Source organism: Hippocampus bargibanti, linkage group LG01, assembly GCF_051943395.1.
Source record: "Hippocampus bargibanti isolate YZ-2025 linkage group LG01, ASM5194339v1, whole genome shotgun sequence".
Lineage (NCBI taxonomy): Eukaryota > Metazoa > Chordata > Actinopteri > Syngnathiformes > Syngnathidae > Hippocampus > Hippocampus bargibanti.
Window position 1 is genome coordinate 17,068,215 of NC_142734.1, and position 21,270 is coordinate 17,089,484.

At 43.3% G+C, this 21,270-nt stretch overlaps 1 protein-coding gene across 9 annotated transcripts in view; it reads left to right on the plus strand.

The window, feature by feature from the left end:
* LOC148903354 (striated muscle preferentially expressed protein kinase-like) overlaps positions 1 to 20,486 on the plus strand; it is a 40,999-nt gene extending 20,513 nt beyond the window's left edge. For 6 of the 9 annotated variants that reach the window (XM_089000955.1, XM_089000978.1, XM_089000982.1 and 3 more), the window contains 36 exons: positions 180 to 920; positions 1,010 to 1,329; positions 3,272 to 3,366; positions 3,438 to 3,526; positions 3,617 to 3,792; positions 3,891 to 4,074; positions 4,467 to 4,540; positions 4,616 to 4,774; positions 4,867 to 5,056; positions 5,530 to 5,759; positions 5,836 to 5,955; positions 6,041 to 6,145; positions 6,360 to 6,566; positions 7,007 to 7,130; positions 7,204 to 7,376; positions 7,445 to 7,557; positions 7,631 to 7,799; positions 7,919 to 8,018; positions 8,237 to 8,437; positions 8,703 to 8,763; positions 8,846 to 8,923; positions 9,005 to 9,177; positions 9,261 to 9,287; positions 9,358 to 9,510; positions 9,595 to 9,637; positions 9,715 to 9,780; positions 11,117 to 13,610; positions 13,701 to 13,868; positions 14,540 to 14,662; positions 14,875 to 15,039; positions 15,123 to 15,714; positions 15,802 to 16,041; positions 16,128 to 16,351; positions 16,426 to 16,501; positions 16,586 to 16,735; positions 19,360 to 20,486. In XM_089000955.1, coding sequence (XP_088857081.1) covers positions 180 to 920; positions 1,010 to 1,329; positions 3,272 to 3,366; positions 3,438 to 3,526; positions 3,617 to 3,792; positions 3,891 to 4,074; positions 4,467 to 4,540; positions 4,616 to 4,774; positions 4,867 to 5,056; positions 5,530 to 5,759; positions 5,836 to 5,955; positions 6,041 to 6,145; positions 6,360 to 6,566; positions 7,007 to 7,130; positions 7,204 to 7,376; positions 7,445 to 7,557; positions 7,631 to 7,799; positions 7,919 to 8,018; positions 8,237 to 8,437; positions 8,703 to 8,763; positions 8,846 to 8,923; positions 9,005 to 9,177; positions 9,261 to 9,287; positions 9,358 to 9,510; positions 9,595 to 9,637; positions 9,715 to 9,780; positions 11,117 to 13,610; positions 13,701 to 13,868; positions 14,540 to 14,662; positions 14,875 to 15,039; positions 15,123 to 15,714; positions 15,802 to 16,041; positions 16,128 to 16,351; positions 16,426 to 16,501; positions 16,586 to 16,735; positions 19,360 to 19,594 — 8,638 coding nt within the window. In that variant the 3' untranslated portion in view covers positions 19,595 to 20,486. The remainder of the gene's footprint in view (positions 1 to 179; positions 921 to 1,009; positions 1,330 to 3,271; positions 3,367 to 3,437; positions 3,527 to 3,616; positions 3,793 to 3,890; positions 4,075 to 4,466; positions 4,541 to 4,615; positions 4,775 to 4,866; positions 5,057 to 5,529; positions 5,760 to 5,835; positions 5,956 to 6,040; positions 6,146 to 6,359; positions 6,567 to 7,006; positions 7,131 to 7,203; positions 7,377 to 7,444; positions 7,558 to 7,630; positions 7,800 to 7,918; positions 8,019 to 8,236; positions 8,438 to 8,702; positions 8,764 to 8,845; positions 8,924 to 9,004; positions 9,178 to 9,260; positions 9,288 to 9,357; positions 9,511 to 9,594; positions 9,638 to 9,714; positions 9,781 to 11,116; positions 13,611 to 13,700; positions 13,869 to 14,539; positions 14,663 to 14,874; positions 15,040 to 15,122; positions 15,715 to 15,801; positions 16,042 to 16,127; positions 16,352 to 16,425; positions 16,502 to 16,585; positions 16,736 to 19,359) is intronic. The other 3 variants (XM_089000965.1, XM_089000994.1, XM_089001000.1) reach the window with 3 other exon arrangements.
* Positions 20,487 to 21,270: the final 784 nt, after the last annotated feature.

Genomic DNA, 21,270 nt, shown 5'->3' on the forward strand with positions numbered 1-21,270 from the left:
ACATCTGGCAACTTCTGATTTTATGAGTGTGCCATCTGCACTCACTTGTGCCCTGAAGCAGAAAAACTGCATATTAAGACAAAATGACATGGACAGACATTTGCTCCTTCCAAAGCGTATCACAATCTACAGAAGGTCTAACTTCACACCTCATTTCCCTCCAACCCTCCTCCTTCTAGGATTCAGATAGATGAAGAATCACATAGGGGTCTCCTTTCTGCACCCTCAACCTCTCCTCAGTCACTTCTCGTCCCAAACACAGACCACCTCGAAGCCCCAAATCAAGACCATGATATACACAGACCTCAGATTCCCCTGATTGAGAGACGGCAGGGATCCATTGTTCACAACAAGGTGGCGGCCAAACTTACTTGTGCAAGGCCCAATTGTTCTGATAAGATCCAAGCTTTTGAAGAGCGAAGGGCCAGTGTGGATCTGGCAACACTTGGATCTATCTCAAAGTGGAATTACTCCGAAAAGAGAAATGATGTCACACAAAAGCGAGCGGCCTTCAAGCAACGAGCCTCCTCTTTCGAGGACAAGATGAGCTACTCACAGCGTGTTCAGGGCTATCAAACCAAGTTCAGTGAAGAACTGGAAAGGATCAAAAACCTTGTTGGGGTAGTAAACATGAGGAAAGCATTTTCGACTGAGTGGCTGTTAACAGGCAAGCTTGACCCCGTTGCCCCAAAAGTGCCGCCACAGGAGCGAGCAATGAGGGGAGCACAGGGAGAGGAGGCTGGTAGACCACAACCCTTAACTACAGTTCCTGAAAAAGCTAAGCCAAGCCCAAAGGCACACCCGGAATATTACTCGTCACAAGAAAAAAATGGGAATATTAGAGTTACCATGGAGACAGCATTCGTTCAGCAGTTGCCAGGGCAACCATTGCCAACAGCCACAAAGACCACACACAGCAGGTTTGGAGGGAATAATCTCTACCGATGAATGTGTTAAAGGCACGGCTAAAACTATCAAATGATTCCATCCGTTTTGTGTTGAAACACAGGAAATGCACACAGAAATCTCCCAACACTCTGGCTGTCACATCTGCAGAAGGTCAGTCTCCTTCAAGGAAGGAAAATGACAGATTCCACAGTCCAACTGGGAAATGCGAGTCGCCAGTCACATTGAGGGAATCTGAGTCACAGTATCCAACAAAGCCTCCTCGGCTCAGCTCCTCACCCACACCTTCCATCAGTCCACTTCTAAAGAGGAGGAAGGAGGAGAAAGTGGTCATTCCTACCATCCTGGTGGAAGATGAAACCAAAACTGAATGTGATGCAAGCCAAATGAGAATGAATCGAGTGAAAAGTGGCGCTGCTGAAGGTTGGTTTGAACGTTTTTTTAGATAGAAACATATTTATACACACCAGGGTATATGTGGATAAGTAATAAAAATAACATCAATAGAAAAAAAATCAATATGATTTACTTGTCAGTCCAAAGATACTTGAACGATGATGATGATGAAGATACCTCTTAAATGAAGAGATTGTGGCTCAGTACGAGAGCGCTGTCTGACTGATGTGACACTCCTACTAGAGCACAGCCACCACACTTGCGGTGGTGGTTTCCTTGGCAACCGATTCATAATTCAAATCAAGGGAAGACTGTTAACCGAATGTGTTTATATTGTGGATCCTCTCAGCTCATGCATGATGCAGCTGTGTCTGCAAATGCAAACGGTGTCACCAGCAGCTTAGTTAGGCATGCGTTGCCATATTAGGCCAGCCAGTCCACCTTGCTGGAGTATTTTTAGCCAGCCTCTTCTTCAGGGTAAATGCGCGCTGCCTTGTGACCCTGTGTGAGCTTTTTATCTTGCTCGATGTTCTCTAGGCATTGTGAGATAAAATTATTTGCAGGAAGCAACCCGCCTAACTGCCCCTTTTTTCCTATGCTCCTGCATATCACATGGGTGTAGAATCGAGGCACCTTTGGTCATCCATTGGGTGTTTCGAGGTCAATATCATTTGAATGAAGGTCAGTGTCAGTGATGGATGCCATGAACATCAGATGTTTTATTTACGGGAAGAAGGATCAGATGTGTGCAGGAGCATTATAAAAGCTGGCAGGGTTAGGTAAACACCCTGAGGAGTGTTTATTCTCTGCAAATGTGACTCTAAGAGTTGACTCTTAGTAGGTTATGGCATTTTGAGCAAATCTGAGTTGCGCTTCTTTACTTTTAAACTGCTAAAAGTTAAATCGGAAGTTTACATGGACTAGCTGTCCTTGCGGCGGTGTTCCTCAAAACTGTTGTTGTCTAAGTATGCAATGCGACAATCCAAGGTGTACCACACCTCTCGCCCGAAGTCAGCTGCAGTTTCAGCAAGTTTGTACAGTGCAAACAGATGAACTGTGCGACATGTATCCAAACAATGTGCCGAGAACAAAGTTCAGTTAAAGCAGGTTGTGGTATGAGTCACCATCCATTTTCTACACAGCTTACCATGAGGAAACAAAAGCCTTTACCACCTCACCTCACGTCAGGGGTGTCAAACTCTGGTGCTCGAGGGCCGCCGTCTTACATGTTTTCCAAGTCTTCCTATTGCAACGCACCTGATTCAAGGGAACGGGCTCATGTCAGACTTCCGCAGAGCTTGCTGATGATCTTATTATTAGAATCAGGTGTGTCCATTGAGCCTGTTCCCTTGAATCAGGTGCTTCAACAGGGAGACTTGGAAAACATGTAGGACGGCGGCCCTCGTGGACCGGATTTTGATACCCCTGCCTCACATGAATAGCGGAAAACATGCTATGCAGCCAAACATCCACACTTACTGTTACATAGTTGCTTCATTGTGACACAACTCAAGTTTGTCAAAATAAATTCTTTGTCATGTTGCTCATGTGTCACCACTGACAGGTTTTCTGTATTACTATCTAGCTGTTCATCTGGGATTTAGCATGAGGGTTGTTTCTCATGTTAAATATTAAGATCACAGTGCACAATAAATGGTGACAGCACTAGTTTTGCTCCATCTTGCTGTCACTTAATTTCGAGGCAAAGGTCCAGACAGAGCCTACGCTTTGGAGCACTGAGAATAAGCAAGTTAATGAGTCTGCTACTAAATTATTCTCATCATTATCTGCACAGTGTATTTCACTCTCAAAGAAAAGTACAGTTCCAACAGACATTTTTACCAGGCCCTGCTGGTGCTGTTGCAAACACCATACAAAATAATTCCTCAAACTTACCTAATGAGGATTTCGATTTATTAAAGATTGAAATTCAAATGGGATTTATTTGAGGCATCTTCCTTTCTCCCAGAGCAAATTGGGACACTAGATGAGGAGCACCTGAGTCCACTGGCATGCTCTGCTCCGACTAAAAGTGCCCACTTGAAGGAACCTCCCTCTTTCCAGGTATGGGCCTCTCACGGTAGCCGTAATCATCAAGCAAAAGTATAAAGCTCTATATCGTATGTTTTACAAAGGTGGGGCCATGTGACCAAGCTGTGATTGAGGGCCAAGATGTTGTCATCTCAGTAAAGGTCACTGGGCAGCCCAAACCAATGCTTTACTGGTGATATATTTTACTAATACTGCCAGACATTACCTCACGCTCAGTTGAATGCCCTGCTACAAAGGATTTCACCATGTTTTTCTGACCCAGGCTGAAGGACAAAGTCCCCATCAAAACGACAGGACACTTCTCTATGAAGGAAACAGAAGACGGGGCCAATGAGATCAGGATCATCTCAGCAAAGAGGTCGGATACAGGAATCTATGTCTGCAAGCTTGTCAATGAGATCGGAACAAAGCAGGAGGAGTGCACAGTTGAGGTCAAAAGTGAGCAATCCAAAGTCTGTTTTAATGGCTAAGAGACCAATTTGTTCGTCCTATATGTCTTGATATACATGTCTACGTAACATCTACTTGATCATCAGCTGCAGCGCAGACGCACCTGAAAATTATCCAAGAGATCAAAGACCAGGTGATGGAGGCCGGCGAGTCGCCCATGTTCGAATGTCACATCACCGGACCCCCAGATGTGGATGTGGATTGGCTCTCCAATGGGAAGCTGATTCAGCCGGCGCTGCTGAACTGCAAGATGCACTTTGATGGCCGGAGGTCAGTTTTATGTTTTAATACCTCAAATCTCATCAGCCTTGTATAAAACACTGTTATTTATAGTTTCATTTATTACTCGTAGTAGTGTTTTACTTCTATAATTCTATTATTCAAAGAACATGAACAAATTGACTTCACTTCTTCAATATACTTCCTGGTATGTACTTCTTCAGCATGTATGTGAAGTTTTGGTTGTTAATATTTCTTTCACTTTACACTGTATAGAGCATCAAAACAAAACGGTAATTAATATTGTGTTGTACATTTTTGACAAGCACTGTATAAATTTCAAATTTAAGTGTGGATATGTGAAAATGTTATTTATGTACAGCAATTGAGTATTTGTAGTATCATTACATGACTGTTTTCTACATTACTCTGTTTCCTTTCAGATGCCGCTTGCTGCTGAATTCAGTGCATGAGGACGACAGCGGGACGTACACTTGCAAATTGAGCACAGCTAAAGGTGAACAACAGACCCGATTGGACTGATTCCTCAATTTGCTGATGAGCAAAGAAAAGCATTTGATTTCATATTTAGATGAATTGACCTCCAGCGCAAACCTGAAGGTGACACCCTCCAAGGAGCCACTGTTCACCCGCAAGCTGGACGTCCTCGAGGTCATTGCAGGTCGCACAGCCCGCTTGGACTGCAAGGTGAGCGGGTCACCGGCGCCACAAGTCACCTGGATGCACTTTGGTAGGGAAGCTTAACTGACTTGCTGCTTTTTCTTGTTAATATAATATGCTTTCTTCAAAGCAATGCCGTGTTTCTTCTCTCTGTGCCATCAGAGTCCATTGTGGAGGAGAGTGACAACGTGTGCATCCTAAGAGAGGGGGGGCGTCACTCGCTGGTCATAGCCAACGTCAGGAGTGACACAGAGGGCTTCTATACGGCCGTGGCTCAGAACATTCACGGGAAGGCTGATTGCACTGCGGAGCTTTACATTCAAGAGCACAGGGCTGCAGTTTCTTCTCACATGTAAGATGTCAGGATCAACGACTTTACAATACCCAGCTAGAGAGTATTAATGTAATTACTGCAGCACCTTTCCCTGCACTGAATTTAGAAATATCGTACAGCAGACGATGCAAGCAGAGATGTCCAATATGTGTTAGAAATCATTTAACAACAGAAATTCCGTCGACGGGATGTCAAAACGCAGCAGATACGCAAAGAAGCAGAAGGGTGATGATATAATGAAGTCAGCAGACAGACAATTATTAATATCCAAGACACTTGTGTTATGTGTAATTTGTAACTTCTTAAATGCTTTTGGGATGATAGGCAGTCAACCTTAAGGTGACTTGTTGGTTTTAGTTTGTGTATTGGTACTTTGTTGGTAAGTTGGTGAGAAATTACACCAGAATGACAACATCTTTTCTTTGATAGAGTAATGAAAATAATCAAACAAATAGTGGACCTTTTACATTATCCAATCTGTTACTCTGCAGGTCCAAACTTGAGAAGATGCCATCCATCCCAGAGGAGCCAGAGCAGCTGGAGACTGAAGTGGTTAAGAGAACCATGCCAGACTTTATCAAGCCGCTCGCTGATCTGGAGGTGATTGAAGGCAAAGAAGCGGTGCTGAACTGCAAGGTGATGGGCCTGCCTTATCCCACCATCACCTGGTACCACAATGGAAAGCGCATTGAGAGCAGTGAGGAGCGCCAAATGACCCAGGGTAAGACAAGACATGACAGGCGGATGACCTGTTTGAGTGAAAGATGGCAAATAAGAACGGTGGCTGTCTCCTTCAGACAGGGATTTTCACTGTCTGGTCATTCAGACTGCTTGCCATGCTGATGGTGGAGTCTACAAGGCGGTGATTGCAAACAAAGTGGGCAAAGCAGCTTGCTATGCACATTTATATGTTTCAGGTACCGAGTGATCCCATACAGTTTGTCCATTCTTTTTGGCTCCTTTTACAAAATGTGCAACTATCTTTTTGTACTTTCTGAACAGATATTGTTCCAAATCCACCTGATGGTCCCCCGGTCATCGAAGCCATCACAGGAAAAACTATAACTCTCAGCTGGAACAAATCAAAGAGATTAAATCCATTTTATGGTCGGGTATTTTTTTCCCCTCGGTCTTTGTTATAGACTGCGATTGATTGTTTTAATCTGTGAATTTGTTAATGACATTTCATGTCATAATGTCGGATCTAGAACCAATCCAGCTTGCGAGCTCTTAGAATTTGTCCAATAACATAAAATGCCTTAGCAGAGTTAGATGGTTTATTTGATGTTCTGTGTTTTCATGCTTTTCTTGTTCATTCCAGATTCAGGCTCCTTGTCATATGTACTCCAGCAGCAAGCCCTGGGCTCCATTCAGTGGTCCACCGTGGCATCCAACTTGAGGGAAACCAGCTACACAATAACCAGCCTTTCCAAGGGGGTCCGCTATGCTTTCAGGGTCCTGACATCCACCGGCAAGACACTTAGCAGGCCTTCACCATTCACGGATCTGGTTCAGCTCCAAGACAGAGGTATGAAGGGTCCTACATTTTTAAACACATCTCCCAAACTCCCCTCTGAGTTCAAAATGTTCACTAAGAAACTGTGTATGAATGCACCAATATTTTTTTCCAATTTAGACAGCAAGGATGTGTTGATATAACGCAAATAATCCCTTTTAGGATAAAACGAAAAAATCGTAATTCAATCTCTCCTTTGCTTTTTTTTCATACCTAATAATCAATTGAAATGAAAGAATATCACATGGGATGTGCGTGTTATTCTTTAGAAAAATCCCATGTTTATTCTTAGTTTGTTTGAATTTGGTGAGCAATGTTGCTTCATGCAGGCAGACAGAAGGAATGGAGCAATTGCAAGAAAACATGAAGAAAAATGAAGCCTCTTTGCACTTTATGGCATTTATACTGAGTGCTTGCTTGTTAGCGTTGACACAAAGCACAACTTTGAATAGGACCTTATTTGAGGAAAGCACCAGTCATCACAGACAAACCTGACATTGTATACGTGGTTGAGAATCAACCCGTAAACATCACCATCACCTTGAACCACGTCCACGCCACAGTCACTTGGAAAAGGTAATTATTTACTTTTCACTTCTACACTCACTGAAGTAAACATAAATCGAGACATTGTTTCTGTGTTCACCAGGAGGAGTGTGGCCTTAGTCAACAAAGCAGGGGTGTGCGAGATGAGCATGCCGGATGATGATCAACACTCTCTGAAGCTTCACCGTGTCAAAGCCTTGGATATTGGCCAGCTGGTGGTCATGGCCAGCAACCAGTTTGGCAGCGACCTCTGCACGCTACAGTTGGTCATGGCAGGTTGGACCATGGCCGAATTGGTTTCCTGCATGAAATGTGACCAAGTAATTTTTTAACCCATTCCACAGTGCCACCGAAGTTTGAAACCATCATGGAAGATGTAGACGTGTGTGCTGGAGAAACATCTCGCCTTGCTGTTGTGGTCGAAGGGAAACCAGATCCAGACATTCTGTGGTACAAGGTAGTTATTGCAAGAGTTGCATTCCAATAAGTCATCTCTGAATATTTGATAAAGTTGTTTAAATCTTTCACAGGATGATCTGCTTCTCTCAGAGGGCAGCCACTTCACTTTTGTCTATGATGACCCAGAGTATTCTCTTGTGATCCTCAATGCTCGCCCTGAACATTCTGGCGTGTACACGTGCACCGCAAAGAACCTGGCCGCGTCCAACTGCTGCAAAGCTGAACTGACTGTTCACAAAGGTGAATGTTCAACAGTTGAATTTCAAAAACAGTTCCTGATGGAGCATGTTTCCTTTTTTATTTTTTGGAAATCCAAGGGGTAAAACAGACATTTGTAAAAGTTTGCATGATTTTGACAGAGCAAAAAGAGGACATTGAGCCGATGGAAGATGAGGGAACCATTCTCCGAAAGATGCGACGCTTGACGGACTACTTTGACCTCCACAAAGAGATAGGCAGGTATGTGTGTGTCCGTGCTTGTGAGTGAAAAGGCCAAGCAATGTTGCACATTTTCTGAACTGAAGGCACAGTGAAGACTAAATCGATGAATGCAGGGCAGTAAAAAAATACTACTTAGTAGAGCACCCATCGATCGATACAATGCAGAACTTTTAACTATTGTGAGCAGAGGTAACAACACATTAGAGGCAAACAAATGAGCATGTTGTATGTCACAGGGGGACCTATTCCTACGTAAAACGAGTGACTCAGAAGAATGACAAAAAGGATTTTGCTGCCAAGTTCACATCTGCTCGTGGAAAGAGAAAAGCCTTGGCCCTGCGAGAAATGGAGCTGCTTTCCGAGCTGGACCACGAGAGGATCATCTTCTTCCATGATGCCTTTGAGAAAAATAATTTGGTGGTGCTGATAACGGAGTTGTATCCTTTGTACTTTATATGCAGATATTTAAAAGTAGAAACATTCTACATCTCTTGTTCTTCTTGTACCTCAGAGTGAGTTGACAGGTGACTTAAGTTCAGCGCAAAGACACGAGCGATCCAATACACACATTGTAATGTAAAGTCATGTAAAGTTACACGTACTCCCCTAGAATCATTGTTGGGTGGAAATAACATTTTTAAGCATGTATTGAGGTGTTTATCTGAAGGATTGTGCAGTCTGTTTTTCTTCAGCTATGGATGGAAGGTGTAATGAGGAGATGTTAGACCGAATGTGCAGAAGAACTACAGTCAAAGAGCTGGAAGTGGGTTGGGTTCTGATTTCTCCAATGGACTTCCGTCACATGACCTAGAAATCATCACGTCATCATTTGTGCATCTCCACAGATTCGTCAAGTTGTTCAGCAAGTGCTAGAAGGCCTTCGCTACCTTCATGAGAGAGATATTGCCCATCTTGACATAAAGGTAACTGTGATTCTTCAGAGAATGTGTCAGATGAGTGTTCATTTACAAGAATTGATTGCACTTGTATTCATCGGCCTTTAGCCAGAAAACATTTTGATGGCTGCTACCGGCAGTGACCAGATCCGAATTTGCGACTTTGGCAACGCCATCAAACTGGAGTCATCCGAGGAGCACTACTGCAAGTATGGCACTCCGGAATATGTGGCACCAGAGATTGTGAACCAAAGCCCTGTCTCCGGAGCAACAGATATATGGTGAGCCACCTCCTGTATGCAATCATTGCAGAAAAGCAAAATTCCATCACCTCTGCTTTACGTGTCGATGCTTCCCCTTACAGGCCGGTTGCAGTCATTACATATCTCTGGTAGGTCACACAGCAAGTGCACAAATTTAACACGCAGCAGCTAATATCGTGTCTAAATGCATTTTTCCAGTCTAACAGGAGTGTCACCATTCACGGGTGAAAATGACAGAGCCACAGTGTTAAACATTCGCAACTACAATGTGGCCTTTGATGAAACCATGTTCTCTGACCTCTGCAAAGAGGCTAAGGGGTTTGTCATCAAGCTCTTGGTGGTGGACCGACTGTAAGTGGTCTCAGATGCATATACGTCTGCATATATGTTTGGATATGCAACAAAACTGTGGAATATTTGTCTTTGTTTACTCAGGAGGCCAAGTGCCACTGAGTGCCTTCGCCATCCTTGGTTCAAGGTAGCTGGCAGACTTGTGTTTAATTTGCAATTATAATTATGGCTGTTCAATAGCATTCATGACATTTTATCTTGCAGTCAGAAAGTAACATGAGCATCTGCACAGCAAAGCTAAAGCAGATTGTGTCTCGAAGGCGATGGCAGGTAAAAAAAAACAACAACATTAATTCAAAATTTGGTACACCTACACAATCTTTTATTTGTCTTCATGACTGTTTGAAAACTTGCCTTTGAAATGAATATAGAAACATGTTCCAGTACTCGAACAAAGTTATTTTTACATTGTTTTTAATCTGTATGTGATCAAAATAATGAAATAAAAGTAATTATTGCTTTTGTTGTGTTGCACCAGCAGGATCACATTGAAGTAACTTGAAAGTAGCCTTGCCAGCAAGAAAAAGTCATTGGTTCTCAACACGTTTTGTTTTCCGCCCTAGTTCTTTTACTTCCTTTGAGACTGATGTAATTGCCACTCCCGAGCTATTACAATCAGGCACTTTTCAGGAGCTCACTTTGTTAAAACAGTCACTCCTTTTTCCAGATTAGCTGCCTTTATTGCCTCTTTGTTCTTCAACTAAATTGTGTGGCAAGATCTCAAACGTGAACCATCCTGATGTTTTCTACTGACTTCCTTCTTTTTCTAATTGTAATTAAGCTTCCTAATGATGGCATCACAAGCAGTTTGAGGAAAAAGCTCAACTCAGCCTCTGGCTCCATGCCTTGGGTATTCATATCTGTCAACCTTGGCTAATAGCTGCCCTTATAAATGATTACAATTCCCGTAGTTGTAGTACGCCATACATTATTTGAAATTGTAAGAAAATGCTATCACAAGCGGAAATGCAGACAGCTTACCGCGCATGTGCACATTATGCTTTTATCAACCCTACCGTACACAGTGATAAAATAATATCCAGTTTATACAACTGAGGATTACTTTTGCTGTTTTGCCGTGACAATAGTAGTAATCGGCGGCACAATTGTCGTTGGCTACCAGCAGTTGAGACGAACTGGATTTGAGCCAAAATGGTCTTTGTAAGATCGGTTCACTTTTTTTTGTTCCCGTTTAAAAATTGTATTACACTGTACATTATTTGAAATGCTAAAAATAAAACTACAAAATACGGGGGAAACTTATGACAGGTATGAGTATTTGAAATGTCAACATAAGGTTCATTGATGCCAAAAGTGTGAATAATTCATAAATACAGTACAATAATAAAATAATTTTAGGATTTTCAAAAGGGAATAATAAAGATTATTATCTTCCCTATGAATTCATTAGAATTTTGAAGTATGCCGAATAATGTAAAAAATATATAATAATAATAATACATTTCATTTATAAGTGCCTTTCAAAACTCTCAAGGACACTTTTGAAAGGCGCTTATAAATGAAATGTATGATGTGAGATGATTGTCAATTGTATTCTTGCACCAAACGGTTCTTCACTACTTTTGTCCTGATGGTTTCCCCCCAGCGCTCCTTAATCAGTTACAAATCAAAGATGGTGATGCGAACAATCCCAGAGCTACTTGATGACGCATCAAGCCATGTGTCCATTGCTGTGCCACGGCATTTAAAAGAAGGCTCTCCACCTCCTTCCTCGTCTTCCGACTCAGAAACTGATGTGGATGAGCTTCCCTTCATTCCTATGCCACTATCTATGCTCGTCTCCGGTTCCAGAGTTTCCCTGAATGAGATTCCTGCGGATGCACATATCACAGAAGGGCCAAATGATATTGTTGATAGAACTAAGGACAACCTGGACACAGCTGGTATCAAAGGAGATAATGGTGAAAGTGTGACACGCAAAGATAAAAACCTAGACGAGCAGGAAAAACGAGCTCAATTTCAAAAAGGATTAAGTACGGAGACGGAAGAATCTCAGACAAAAGCAAGAAGATCTACAATGAGAAGAGGCAGTTCTGCCGACTCTGCGTTGATTCTTCACATAGACCCAGAAAAAGGTGATATCAATGATGCGGCAGAAATGAGCTGCAATAGCTTGAAAAAGACAGTTTCTCTTGAACTCCCCAATCGTAGCCCAAGCCCTGGAATAACAAAGCTCAGCCAAGAGGATTACGCCTTGAAACTGGAGCTCATGAGACAACGGCTCCTCAGGGGAGGTACACTTGATAAAAAGATGAGCGGCTTGCGAGGGCCCTTATTTGAAACACTTGGAATGGAAGATGAGAGACAGACAACGTCTCTGGATCGCAATCTGAGTAGATCCAGAGTCGGGCCATCCACACTCATGCGAGCTGCATCCTCTGACAGTGCAGGCCAGGACACACCAAAGACCAAAGTTTTTCAGAAAAGCGCTTCCTTCACTCAAGAAGAATCTGAACCCATGCCCCTGCATCGCAGGAATGGAGCTCCCTTAGAAATCCCATCTATGAGCACTCCCCGCGCTGTGGGGAAGAAGCTTCAGGAGGCAACATCCATATCTGCCCTCACAGAGCAAACCATGATGGACTCACCCACAGAGCGCAACTCATTTATATACCCAGCAGACGGGAAAGTGGACCAACAGCAAAAACAGAAAAAAATGGAGAAAAAAAACAATAAGGAAAAGGTGAACCAAGCAGAAAATGAGCCAAGGTCAGTCTCACATGTTACTCCTTTAATTGTGATTGAAGAGGACGATGAAGCACAGGAGAAAAGGAACGCACTCTGTAACAATAAAGAGAAAGTGATGAAAGAGAGAGAAACCTCACGAAAGACAAAAGCATCAGCTTCATCTGAAAGCGCTTCAGAAATTGTTGCCAGGTCATCTGGAAAATCTGACCAAGTCTGTGACAAGTTGGAAGGACATAAACCCAAAGACATCAGTTCCTCACCTCAACACCCGGCTGTCTTTGCTAAAGTGCTACTCAGAACAGATATCAAAGACATTGACTCGGAAGAGATCTTTGAAGCCAGATTCAAGAAGAGGGAGTCGTCTTTGACTCGCAGCCTCCGAAAGCTTACCAGAAACAAATCAGAAGAAAAATCACCGATGCTGAACCGTAAAATGGGTCATCCAGATGATGAGGTCTACAGGCCGGGGCAAAGAGGAGCCCCCCTTGAAATGCTCTCCAAAGAGAAGTCCAAATCAGTTCAAGACCTACGGGAAGACAAGGAAAAGGAATCAGGGCTAAGCCTTATTGGGAGGTGGTCAATGCGTGGAAAAACATCAACATCAGCTGATGAAAAAGTGGAGAAATCAAAGCAAAGTGCGGCCCCGAAGAGGGTTACGTGGGCAATTGGTCGTAGCAAATCTTTGGACACAAAGGAGCAGGAGGAAAAAGCACCCATAAAAGCTGATGAGTCTGCTGTGTCTGCAATAAGGCGCATGTTTGGGTCAAAAGTGGCTGGAATCTCTGCCAAAATAAGGAGCCAGTCTGAGGACAGGAAGGTTAAAAGTGTCGAGGGAAGTCAGAAAGAGCAACACCTCAGGAGGCTCACAGACTCTCCCATTCTCGCAATGCGACAGAAGTTTGAGAATAAAGTCGCAGGAGCCACCACAAAAATCCGCAGCCTATCAGACCAAAGACAAGAGAAGCCAGAGGAAAAGAAGACACCCCTGTTTTCTCGTCATCGCCACTCACAGTCGGAGGGGCGAGGACTGAAAGGAATGGGCGTGCCTGAGAATCAGCTTGCAAAACAGGCAGGCATGGGCGCGCCAAAGGAATCGATGGAATCCACTTCCAGTGTTCAATCTGAGAAAGAGAATGACAGACGCTCTAGATGGGATAGGTGGGGTCTAACGAAGAGCAAGAAAGACAAAACAGCTTCTCAGCCTGACCTAATTTCACCCGCCCCAAAAGAGGAAAAGACTCCCCGCACTCAGAACTTTTCTCGTTCCGCTTCGGATTTCCCACCTGTGTTCCATATCAAACTCAAAGACCAAATTTTGCTCGAGGGAGAGCAAGTCACCCTCAGTTGTCTCCCTGCCGGAAGTCCGCATCCTGACATTGCATGGATGAAAGGTCTGTTGTTTACATCCTAGTGCTAATAGGATTACAAAACACAAACATTCCAAGTTCTGATTCTGTGTTGTTGTTTTTTTTTTCATACAGATCGGAAAGCTCTAGATTCGGATGACCAGATCAATCTGATCTCCCATCCGGATGGCAGGCAGCTTCTTACCATCTTGAAGTGCAGTCCAAGAGATGCTGGGGTGTATGAGTGTGTTGCGACCAACCCCCTCGCTGCCATCACCACTTCTTGTATACTGACGATAGCTTGTAAGTGACTTGTGTCATCCAAGCAGTCATCAAAACATCGCACCTGGCGACTAATTTTCTCATGCTTTTTCACAGACCCAATAATTCCCCTAATGCAACGGAACAATAAAGTATTTTTTGTTTTAATCGGGAAGGGGATGGATTGGATTGGATTGGATTTGCCTTTATTAGTCTCTCAGTGGAGAAATTTACATTTCACAGCAGCAAAGTTATGAAAGAAATGAATGTTATGATGGAATGAATACACTTGTTATGAGCTTTAATGAGAATAGTAACCACACTATGTGACATTACTCACATCATAATTTTGGGGTAAATGGGAGAGTTGTACCCAGAAGGTCATCTACCGTAGAACCCGCACCAAACAAAAGCATGCTCGTGACTCGGTGTGACCACCCTGAAAAGACAAAAGCCTCATCAAAATATCCAACATCGCCTTTTTATGGCAGCAGTGATCATATGCATCTCAGATGTTGCGACATGTCCAGCTCAATTCACTCCTTTTGAGCAATTTGCTTTTCTGTGTTACTTTTTATTAAACCACTGGTGTGTCAATAATAATCCAGAGTTCATTTGGCCTTCTCATGAACAATATGCAAAATAGTCCGTCAAAAAACTGACCATCACCTCATTTGGAGCTATTTTTCACCATTTCATGTTTTTCGATTCAGATGTTCCAAAGCGACCAGGAACCCCTGAAGTCCCTCAGACGTATAACAACACTGCCCTGGTGCTGTGGAAGCCATCCGACATCAAGCCTCCGTGCAGCTACACAGTGGAAAGAAAGACGGAAGGTGGAAAATAACCTATTAATTTGTGTCAATAAAAGATGGGGTAACTTAGATTTTACTTGTTTGTCTATGGATATATTTGTAGGCCACTTTGCTGTTCCAGTCAAATATTGCATCTACTGCATTTAGGCTGAACCTTTCTATTTATATTCCACCTAGCATGCATCTTGTAACGTTTTTTCATAAAAGCTGTGGATGACATTTTCTTACTTCAGGAGATTCAACGTGGCAAACAGTTGCCACTGGAGTGGTTGACTGCTACTACAATGTCACTGACTTGCCACGAGGTGACGTGTTCCGGTTTCGCGTGTTCTGTGTGAACAAGGCAGGACAGGGGCCCCATAGCAATTGTTCAGCTCCAGTCAATTTGGATTCGGCAGGTATAACTGCAATTTTATACTGAATATGCAGAAGCTGTCAAATATTTGTGTTAATACGATGTATTGTGTTTTGTTGTGGTCAGCTGAAGAGTCTTCACCTGAGGCTGCTGTTGTTAAGACCGCTGCAATATCTGGACCGCTGCCATCCCACTCAAGTTTTGTCGCAGACACATCCCCAATGATTATTCCAACCTCCACTCTGACAGGACCTGAAAATCCAGCCGCCCCGGTGGAATCACCTCCTCCTGCAATACTGCCATCATCCCATGTGTCTTCAAGATCTCTAGAGACCTCATCAGCCCCATCTGCAAACACAAATACACAGACGGATGCTCCAAAAATCAGCTATAAACTTCCATCTGCACCTCCCAAACTCCAGAGTCCAGTGAATATTGTTTCTCCTATGACTCAATCCCCAATCACTCTTGTAACTCCTCCTTCAAGTCCCATCAAACCGGCCTTAGCGGCCACGTACAACCCCGTCACCACAGCTTCTACAGCCCCATCCTCAAGGGCCTTCTCCCCTAACGTGCTCCAAATATCCAGCCTGAGCCCCGTGGGGGATGGTGCCTGTACGCCCACCAGAAGCACCCCAGGTGCTCGCACTACGCCCTCCACGGCTCTACGCCAAGGGGTTCCACAGAAACCTTACACATTCCTGGAGGAGAAATCCAGGTAAGAAAAAAAATACTCAAATTTACAGAAGTGACCATAAAACTTCACATCCTGCATCCAGTACATAGTCCAACTATTTTTTGCCAGAGGCCGCTTCGGAGTCATCCGTGAGTGCCGGGAGAACGCCACAGGCAAAATATACATGGCCAAAATTATTCCTTACACTCAAGAGAACAAGAAGGAAGTGCTAAAGGAGTATGAGATCTTGAAATCCCTGCACAATGAAAAAATCATGGCTCTGCACGAAGCCTATGTCACACCTCGCTATGTTGTACTGGTGGCTGAGTACTGCTCCGGCAAAGAGCTGCTGCACAGCCTTGTAGACCGGTAAGCTGCTCACAAAGAGTCATCAAATGTCACGGATACATGAGCCCATGTCTTAATCTTTTCTTCAATCCCCTGCAACACTGTAGGTTCCGCTACTCTGAGGATGATGTGGTTGATTATTTGGTCCAGATGCTTCAGGCAGTAGAGTATCTCCACAACCACCGGGTACTCCACCTGGACCTGAAGCCCGACAACATGATGGTGACAAACCTCAACACCATCAAAATTGTGGACTTTGGAAGTGCTCAGAGCTTCAACCCACTAAGCCTCAAGCAAAAACAATTGAGTGGAATATCACTGGAATATATGGGTAAGGAAGAAACATTCATCAACAATCAATTCAATTCCTATATTATGAGCCCAATGACAAATGTGCTTTTAAAGCTCCTGAGATTGTGAAAGGTGAAGTGGTGGGGCCTCCCGCAGATGTCTGGACTGTTGGCGTTGTGACTTACATCATGTGAGTTCAATATGTGAATGTACGTACAACTCATTTGTAACATGTTAGCCATAAAGACCAAATTGCATTTCCATGCACGTGAAGGCTCAGCGGCCAGCTACCCTTTGAAGATAAAGATCCTCAGCGTGTGAAATCCAAGATTCTGATGGCAAAGTTCGACCCAACGAGACTTTACCCCAACGTTTCCCAAAGTGCCTCAACCTTTGTCAAGAAGATGCTGAGCAGTTACGCCTGGTGAGAAATTGTATACAATTTAACTCATTCGCTGCCATTCACGAATGTATTCAGGAATTGACAATATGACGTAGAGCACCGTTCCCAAATTTTTTCGGGTTTTGTTTTTTCATCCTTGGGTGCCGATAATGCACTGGCCATGGCATGTGCCGATGTTTTTTTCACTTCCACAAAGGGGCAGCATTTCCCCTTTCTCCGTGTTAGTGCTTTGTTCCAGCTTCCACTGTTGTTAAAGTGCTAAATAAACCAATATGTGTGTGTGTGTGCGTGTGTGTGTGTGTGTGTGTGTGTGTGTGTGTGTGTGTGTGTGTGTGTGTGTGTGTGTGTGTGTGTGTGTGTGTGTGTGTGTGTGTGTGTGTGTGTGTGTGTGTGTGTGTGTGTGTGGTGTGTGTGTGTATGTGTGTGTGCGCGTGCGCGTGTACGTATGTATTGCATTGTATTTTGGACAGCCACCTTCATTTTATGCTTGTATAACTCAAGAGCCAAAAACGTTCCCAGAATCGTGGAAAGTGTTGTTGCTGTAACGGGATGATTGAACAAGACTTTTCAGTCGCTGGATGATTTCAGTTTCATTTTACAGCAAAAGCTTAAAGCAGGGGTCGGGAACCTTTTTGACTAAGAGAGCCATAAAAGTAAAATATTTAGAAATGTTTTTCAGTGAGAGCCACACGCACGCGCGCACATACAAATGCGCGCGTGCGCACACACACACACACACACACACACGCGCGGCCACTTTTCAACAAAATATCAGAATGCATTATTTAAAATAACTTTGTGATAGTACTCACCGTTACCATGAATGGTTTTCCGTTCCTCGTGATTGGTAAAAATCCAGGCAAACAATCGGAATGAAATTCAATGTGCCGATCCAGAGGCGAAGTTACTGCTAGCTAGCCTGCACACGGCTCATAAGCTTCCACACTTGCTATCTGCAATCTACTTCTCGCAGAAGTATGTTGATGCTAACGTTAACATGGGGCTTGTTAAAATGTCACTGACATTCGACTGTTTCATCGATGGTATTGTTTCATTGCAAATTAGAATCAGAACATTTTCTCTCCTCTAATGCTCCGATGCATTCACGCTGAAGTGCACTAGTTGGGCTCATTTAAAGGGCCGTTTATCTGTTTCAACATGACGGCCTCTATCATCCAATCAAAATGGCGCTTTCGGCCATTCTAGGTCAGCGTCATCCAATAAAAATTGTGCTTTCCGCCAACTGCAGCGCCAACGGGAAATGAACGGCGAAAAAAAACACAATATGTATTTAGTTTTATCGGCGAGCCATATGCAATCATCAAAAGAGCCATATATGGCTCGCGAGCCATAGGTTCCCGACCCCTGGCTTAAAGGATAACCGACGCCCCCGGACAAGTGTCCATAATTTGTAAAATCACTTCAAATTTTCACGGTTTGCAAGGTGGTGATGGCAGCTGCGGATCCCAAAAAGCATGCAGGAGGTTGTGTTTGACAAATTGTATTAACATAAAGTGAACATGAACAAAATCTAAAACGTTAAAATCATCTGAACAGACAAAATACAAAGTATCAAAAGAAAACTAAGAGTAAAAGTCCGCCAAGGTGAAACAAACACATGGACAGCATACAATGCATGCAATTTCATACAAAGCATACAACACATACAAAATGCATACAATGACCCGTGCCAGGAGTCCTTTTAACTGTCACTCATTGTAGGGCTGATAGCGCTACCCGTTGGTCGCCAATCTAAACGTGGCAGTCCGCCACTGATCGGGACGACCAGCACCTGTGCAGGTGAAGGCGGGGCCGACAGCGCCACCCGTTGGTCGCCAACCAGACCCTGACACAAATGACTTCTACTGAGCGTATTTTACAAAGATTCCACCGCCTATAGCTATATTTTACGTTTTAAGACTTGCGCTGAATATTCAGGAAGTCTTGTTTTCGAGTTGATGACAATCCCCATGTGACGTCACGTTTGGAAAGCCCCTGACAGAGAAAGTGACACACAATACATTTTGCGGTACTTTGTTGGGTCTGAAAACTTTCTGTTGATCCGTGTTGATGGCGAAATTAGAAGGAAAACACATAAATAACGCGATGGTGATTTGTTGTGTGTTGCACCAAGACAACTATTTGATATTCTCTGACACAAATTCCCAGTAGCCAAATCAGCCTATTTCCAACGGAGCTTGGCCGCCATCGTTTGCATTTTCTGGGACACTACATTGCTGTCATTGACGGCTCGAATTGATATGGCGGGACTCCTTTAATCGATTGCAAACATTTATGCTTTCCTCTTCAGAACTATTTGAATCATATTCATAACTGGATGAGTAACAAGAAAGCATCTTCTCCGAGGATCTGAACTCCATGAGTTTCTTGAGCAAGGCAAGACGACTTGGCGTAACGTCACGAACTGGGTTTCGATCAGTTTCGAGCTGATTTGTGCCAGATTTTGAACACTTTAAGTCATTTTTATTGGTGTTTTGCATTTGACTAAAATTATCAGCCTGCGTGTTTTGGGTATTTTAGATGCGATAAAACGTTTTTCTGATGTCAATTAGGAAACAAAAAAATGGTGTCGGTTGTCCTTTAAATGATGTGACGTGTGCGTGTGTGTGTCTGTGTGCATTCAGGGCCCGCCCTACCATACGGGACTGCTTCACACAAGCCTGGCTCCAGGACTCTTACATGATGAAGCTGAGGAGGCAGACACTCACCTTCACCACGGGCAGACTCAAAGAGTTCTTGGTGGTGCAGCAGTGCCACCGTGCTGAGAGCACAACCAAGCACAAGGTGCTGCTGCGCAGCTACCAGAATACACCCAAGCCTCCATCATCTGACCCTGGATTGCATGTTCCTGATTCATAGTGACATTCATGAGGATGAAGACATTTGCGTGGCTCGCATTTGAAAAAATCCCATTTGATCCATCGCTCACTGCTGTGCTTTTCAGTATAAAGACGGCCAAATCGAGTCTTAACTCAGAATAAAATTTGTCAATGCTATTTGGTTGACTGCATATTTCCAGCAACATGGCCCTTTTTCAGCAAAACTAATTTGAAAACTCACTTAGCACAAACCATCGCCATACTTATTTTACACAAACCACCACGCATGCGAATGTATACTATACTTTGAGCTGCTAATTTATTTTTGCATTGATATATATATTTCTTACACTTTAGATCTCACCCCCCTCCCAAAAAACACGTTTCCTTAAAATTGTTTACTTTTTCCATGTTAATTTATTTGCATGCGTGTGCGCCTGCAAGCATCTCTGGATCGCTTTTTACACTCACTAAGGTGAAAAAAGGTGTGTCTTTGTGGTTACTGGATCAGGATCATACAGAAAATTTCTGCATCCGTAGTTGAACATGTATTACAGGTACCGTAGGATGCACACTGGTTACTTGTGATTCATTATACCTAGTCCGGTGAGATCCTGTTTTCCAAGTCAGTGCCTAGATTGGAGTCAAATCCAAAATATATTTCTTAGCTCATGTGTCTGATGGTACAAATTGACATGTGATGAGTGAATTGGACAAATATTTAGCACTGATGTTGCAATTTTACAAGTCAGATGACAGAAACGAGAACATTTAGTAGTCATGTTTGTTACTCCTACAGCACTTCTTTTATATGAATTTGGATGTTTGAAGAGATGTAAATGTGCCGACTTGCTGTGTTTATATGTGGGATATGTTGTTTTTCCAGAGACAGTATGTAATAAAGTACAAATTGCCTAATCATGTGAGTTCCTTACAAATGGAGTGCAGTCCTGTTTTTTGAAACACATTGAAAGTAACGTCAAGGTGTTGCTCCTTTTAGCTATATAAAATATGGCCATTATTGTCGAGAGATGCACCTGTTTGTTTTTATCCACATTCAAATTCAGAGCAGAGTTGGAACCTATTCCAGCTGTATGGGCGAGAGTCCCCCCCCCCCGGACTGGCAGCCAGCCAATCTCTGCACACATGTACCTGTAAATGAGCAAGCATCCACAGCCAAGACAATTTGAAGCCAATCGACCTTGTGAGAGCACCATTTGCCACACATAAATCAGAATCAGGAAACCTTTATTCGTTCCACAATGGGGAAATAAATACATAAATAAATAAACAAATAAATACATAAATAAATAAACTTATCTCCTTCGAACATAGTTGATCGGGTTGTAGATTTTGGGGGACCTTGCCTACTGCTCAAAGAGACCTGGGATAGGCCACAGCACACCCACGACCCTCGTGTGGTAAAGCGGATTGTAAAATGGATGGGATAACAGTTCTCAATAAATGGAGTGAAGTAGATTGAGACAAACAGCAGCTGATGAAGACGAAATGCACATTTACAAAATACAGCAATACCTCAGCTCACGAACATAATTGGTTCCCAGAAAGTGTGTGTAAGGCGAAAGGTTCGTCTTCCAAACATTTATTTCCCATAAGAAACCATTAAAATGAGAATATTCCGTTTCTAGGTCCCCATAAAACAATTTTCTACTAAATAAGCCTTGAAACTACACAATATTCCTTATTTTATGTAAA